Source organism: Bison bison, unplaced genomic scaffold (genome assembly GCF_000754665.1).
Source record: "Bison bison bison isolate TAMUID 2011002044 unplaced genomic scaffold, Bison_UMD1.0 scf7180017864341, whole genome shotgun sequence".
Classification (NCBI taxonomy): Eukaryota; Metazoa; Chordata; class Mammalia; order Artiodactyla; family Bovidae; genus Bison; species Bison bison.
Genome location: NW_011494913.1, coordinates 6,201,559 through 6,206,799, shown reverse-complemented (window position 1 = coordinate 6,206,799; position 5,241 = coordinate 6,201,559). Strand labels below are relative to the sequence as shown.

General features: G+C 55.0%; 1 protein-coding gene across 2 annotated transcripts in view; it reads left to right on the top strand.

Moving 5' to 3' along the window:
- Positions 1-5,241, top strand: part of OGDHL (oxoglutarate dehydrogenase-like) — a 24,110-nt gene that overhangs the window by 8,861 nt on the left and 10,008 nt on the right. For both annotated transcript variants that reach the window (XM_010854448.1, XM_010854447.1), the window contains 4 exons: positions 474-564; positions 3,670-3,849; positions 3,998-4,126; positions 5,000-5,179. In XM_010854448.1, coding sequence (XP_010852750.1) covers positions 474-564; positions 3,670-3,849; positions 3,998-4,126; positions 5,000-5,179 — 580 coding nt within the window. The remainder of the gene's footprint in view (positions 1-473; positions 565-3,669; positions 3,850-3,997; positions 4,127-4,999; positions 5,180-5,241) is intronic.

The window sequence follows — 5,241 nt, the reverse complement described above, 5'->3', positions numbered from 1 at the left end:
GATGCCCCCTCCCACCCACCAGACCTAAGCTCATCTGGACAGGTCCTCTGGTGACTCCTAAGGGCAGAAATGTCACCTCTTCTGTATCTTGCTCCAAGATGCTGCTAGGCTGGGCTGGGGAGCCGTGTGGGAGCGGTTGCGTTGCGTTAGCAGGTTGGGGTCAAGATTCTGGGTTGGGCTCAGCTTTGGGGTCAGGGAGGGGGTGAGTGGACACTCGGCCATGAGGCTGGGTGGCTCCCTGCTCGTGAAGGCCTCCTGAGTCTGAGGGGTGTGGGTGTCTGCTGGCCAGGGACAGCTGGCCAGCCAGAGCTGCTCACATGCCTTGCAGATTGAGACAGGGTCAGAGGGCTGGGGTCCCAGTGCCCACGCTGTTCCTGCTGGGTCCTAGGTGGGCAGGGAGCATGGTTATGCTGGGGTGTATGGAGGGAGGTGGCCTCTGTGCCAGGTGAGAGCCCTGTCCCCTCTGGCCCCAGGGGCAGGCTGAATGTGCTGGCCAACGTTATTCGCAAGGACCTGGAGCAGATCTTCTGCCAGTTTGATCCCAAGCTGGAGGCGGCGGACGAGGTGGGTGCCAAGTGTGGGCGCCAGAGCCCCTGGAGAGCTGGGTATTTGGGAGATGGGCAGCCATGCAGAAGAGTGGGAGAAGGGCCGGGGGGGTCAGTGTGAGGCTCCTCAGGTGCTTTGGAGCCAAGTGCTCTGATCTCGGGTAACTAGGAGAATCCTGGATCATCTGGGCCAACCTGCTCTCCCCAGCCAGGGAAACTGAGGCCCAGAGAGGTGCAGGGGAGTGCCTGAAGTTACTCAGTTCAGCCCCTGTGGCTGTGTCTCTGTGCCCAGGGTCCTGCCTGCCTGCCTCTAAGGACTCCTCACTCACTTGTTTGCCCAGCACAGTGTTGGGAGGTCAGGACAGTTTCCTGTGCCCACTGATGAGCAGAGGGCACAGCTTTCCACCCTCACCCACTTCCTGGTATGTTTTCGTGTCATGTAGGCCGCGTATCCCATGATTTTGTGCGTGCTGGGCCCTCAGCCACGTTGCCATCTTCTCTTCCTCTCGCTGTCTCTTTCACGTCCTGCCCGTCACCCCGTCTGATGGCTCTCCTGGTCCTCCAGGCAGGACAGCTGTCTGTGCCTCCTTTGTGCTCCCTTTGCCTGAAGAACCATGTCTGCTCTGGCCTTTTCCGGGGGTGTGTGTGGGTGGGTGGGTGTGTGTGTGTGTGTATGTCTGTCTGTCTGTTTTCCCATCCAGGCTGGTAGCAAGGTGAGGGCAGGGACCTTACCCCGAAGCCTCAGCACCCAGCACTGGAGGATGCTTTGTTAAAATGAGCCACGTTAAATGACTGCTCTAGAGCCATCCGGCACGTTAGACCAGAGCAGGACTAGAATCCACATCTGCTGGCTCCCAACTCTCGACCTTCCCACCATCCATCCAGCACGTTAGACCAGAGCAGGACTAGAATCCACATCTGCTGGCTCCCAACTCGTGATCTTCCCACCATCCATCCAGCACGTTAGACCAGAGCAGGACCAGAATCCACGTCTGCTGGCTCCCAACTCGCGCTCTTCCCACCATCCATCCAGCACGTTAGACCAGAGTGGGACTAGAATCCACGTCTGCTGGCTCCCAACTCGTGACCTTCCCACCATCCATCCAGCATGTTAGACCAGAGCAGGACTAGAATCCACGTCTGCTGGCTCCCAACTCGTGACCTTCCCACCATCCATCCAGCATGTTAGACCAGAGCAGGACTAGAATCCACGTCTGCTGGCTCCCAACTCGTGACCTTCCCACCATCCATCCAGCATGTTAGACCAGAGCAGGACTAGAATCCACGTCTGCTGGCTCCCAACTCGTGACCTTCCCACCATCCATCCAGCATGTTAGACCAGAGCAGGACTAGAATCCACGTCTGCTGGCTCCCAACTCGTGACCTTCCCACCATCCATCCAGCATGTTAGACCAGAGCAGGACTAGAATCCACGTCTGCTGGCTCCCAACTCGTGACCTTCCCACCATCCATCCAGCATGTTAGACCAGAGCAGGACTAGAATCCACATCTGCTGGCTCCCAACTCGCAATCTTCCCACCATCCATCCAGCATGTTAGACCAGAGCGGGACTAGAATCCACATCTGCTGGCTCCCAACTCGCGCTCTTCCCACCACCGTGTTCACTTTGCTCAGGCACCTTTGTTCTCTGAGTCTCACTTTGCTTTCCTGTAAAATGGGGATAAAAATTCCTGGTCCCAGAATAGGTTGTGAGCAATTACAGATGACGTGAGTGAACTGTAAAACCTGGCCAAAGAGCTCTTTAAACAAATTTACTTTTTTCTTAATTGAAAAAACAATGTGAGCATCATTTGAAGAAAAGATTTCATAGTGAGAGCAAGTTTCCCTTCTGAGGCTGCTTTCCTGCTCCCTGGAGGCTGTGCTGTGGTCAGTTTTCATGTTAAGGTGGAACATTCCAGAAATGTGCCACGCAATGCAAACGCATATACGCGTCCAGCACAGCTTTATTTGTAAGAGGCCAGGGGAGCAGCTCGAGATGCCGCTGGGCACCTTGCTGTTTTCCCTTAATGAGCCGCCACAACACGCCAAACTCCCCGGGCTTATAATGCCCCTCTGGTTTCCACTGTCTCTTGTTGATGAGCATTAGGTGGTGGGATGAGTGTTTTTGCACACATGTGTGTGCATTTCTAGATAGTGTCTGAGAAATGTCGTGGCTGAAGCTGAGGAGGCAGGACTGAATTGCCCTCCAAACAGCTTGCAGACAGCGGCGAGTCTGCCTGCTGCGAGTCCCAGGCCACACCCCCCTTCCCTTACTCCATCCACCCTTTCCATCTTTGCCAATGTGATAGGTCCAGAAGTGACTGCATTTGAACATATTTCTCTGCTATAAATGTGAGTGTCTTCTCACATGTTTTTAAACCATGTATGCCTTTTCCTGTAAATTCCTTTTCCTGGCTTGTGCTTATTTTTCCCTGGGGTCTTGGTGAAAAGTGCTTTACGTATTGAAGGAGTTTGCCCTTTGCTTGCATTTGTGTGATAAATATTTTCCCAGCTTGATTTTCTTGCCCCCTAATACTGTGCGTGGATCTTCTTCCCCCTTGACAAATATATTAGATTTTGGCCGTCTTATCCTTTGTGGCTTCTGAGGTTTGTATGTTGTTTGGAAAGACTCCTCGCTCTAAGATCATAAAGTATGTCATGTTTTCCTGCTACTGTGCTTTTGTCTGTTGTGTGAACATTCTTGCTTACTTTGGTGAAAGGACTTTAGTAGGGGTCCTGCTCCAGTGTTTTCCCAGAGGCCCGGCCCATGGTCTTAACTCCAGTTAAGAGCTGTCCTTCGTTTCTTGGCCTTCACTGTCGCTGGCCCCGTCCTAAGGCTGCCTTACCCGTCCCCAACTCTGCCATCATTCACGCGGAGAGTATGGTTGCTGATAATGAGCAGGGGCTCTGATGAGGGATCATGACCCAGGGAACCTGCCGGCCGTTCTTAGAGCAGCTAGAGGACAAGCAGGGCGTGTGCCAGGGTTGGGGGAGGAATGCAGGGGTGAGTCAGGGACAGCACGACTTTCCCAGGGAGCAGACTCCAGGGGATGTCCCAGCCCCACTGTGGACTTGCATGTCTGGGATGGTGGGGACCTTCATCACAGGCCACCCCAACCTTCAGGGTTCCGGAGATGTCAAATATCACCTCGGCATGTACCACGAGCGGATCAATCGTGTCACGAACAGGAATATCCCTTTGTCGCTCGTGGCCAACCCCTCCCACCTGGAAGCTGTGGACCCCGTGGTGCAGGGGAAGACGAAGGCGGAGCAGTTCTACCGCGGGGACGCCCAGGGCAAGAAGGTGAGCTCCTGGGCCCCGAGGACCTGGGTTCTGTGGGCCGGGCTCCTGAGGGGTGAGCTCCGAGGGGTAGACTCCAAGGTTCAGGGTTAGGGCTGGGCGGCACAGGCTGGAGCATGGGGGCCCTCCTGACTGATACCCTGTCCTGCAGGTCATGTCCATCCTGGTCCACGGGGACGCCGCCTTTGCTGGCCAGGGCGTGGTCTATGAGACCTTCCACCTGAGCGATCTGCCCTCTTACACCACCAACGGTACCGTGCATGTTGTCGTCAACAACCAGGTGAGGGCCAGGGCTGCGTGCTGGCCTCGGCAGCGGTACCTGTTCCTGGTCCAGGCAGCACTCTGAGGAGAAGACAGGGACAGTCCTGCTTCTAAGCCCACTGCTCTGCCACTTAGCAGAGCGTGCCTTCAGCGAGGTGCCTGACCTCTCAGCCTTGGTTTCCTGGTCTGTGGAATGGGAGGAGTGTACATCTGTGTGTGTGTCTCTGTGTGTATCTATCTCTCTGTCCTTCTCTCCCCCATCCCCATGTATGTGTGCACACACACACATATATATGATAAAGCTGTAGGGATAGAGGAAGACGGGTACAACCATCACCTACCCCAGAGGCTGCACATATAAAATTAGATGCTGCCTTTAGCTCCATGTGACCCAGTCTTAGAACACGGCTCTCACAGCTTTTGCTTTTAAGGCAGCTGTGGTTAATGACAGCTCTTCTTCTGAACCTGTAAAGCCCTGGGTTAATGACTTTATTTGCATAGTCATTTAAGTCATTTAATCTTCACAGTATAACCCTGTGAGGTAGGAATTTAATGAGCCCTTTTAATCAATGAGGAGACCGAGGCTTTGGGAGTTTAAGTGCCTGGCCCAAGGTTGTATAGTTGGTAATTGGTGAGACTGGGTTTTATCCCAACTTGGGCTCCCTGCTCCCACTGTATACAAATGATTGCAGGAGAAAGAGCGGGTGTGATTCGCCTGGTGGTGCTGCTGTCCCCGTGATTTCAAGGTCACCCACTGTTACCTGGTCATGTCCCCATCACCTGGCCATGCCTGATGGACCTCAAGGCAAAGGCACCCCTTCCCCAGCTGCCAGACCCCCGGCCTTCTAGGCAGCTGTAGCTGTCCAGCTCTCAGTGCCTCCTGCTTCTGCAGATTGGCTTCACCACGGACCCCCGGATGGCCCGCTCCTCCCCGTACCCCACCGACGTGGCCCGCGTGGTCAATGCACCCATCTTCCATGTGAACGCAGACGACCCAGAGGCTGTGATATATGTGTGCAGCGTGGCAGCCGAGTGGAGGAACACCTTCAATAAAGACGTCGTGGTAGACCTGGTGGGTGAGGGGGGCCCCGGCTGGGTGGGCTCAGCTGTCCCTGCTGTGCCAAGCTCGCCAGG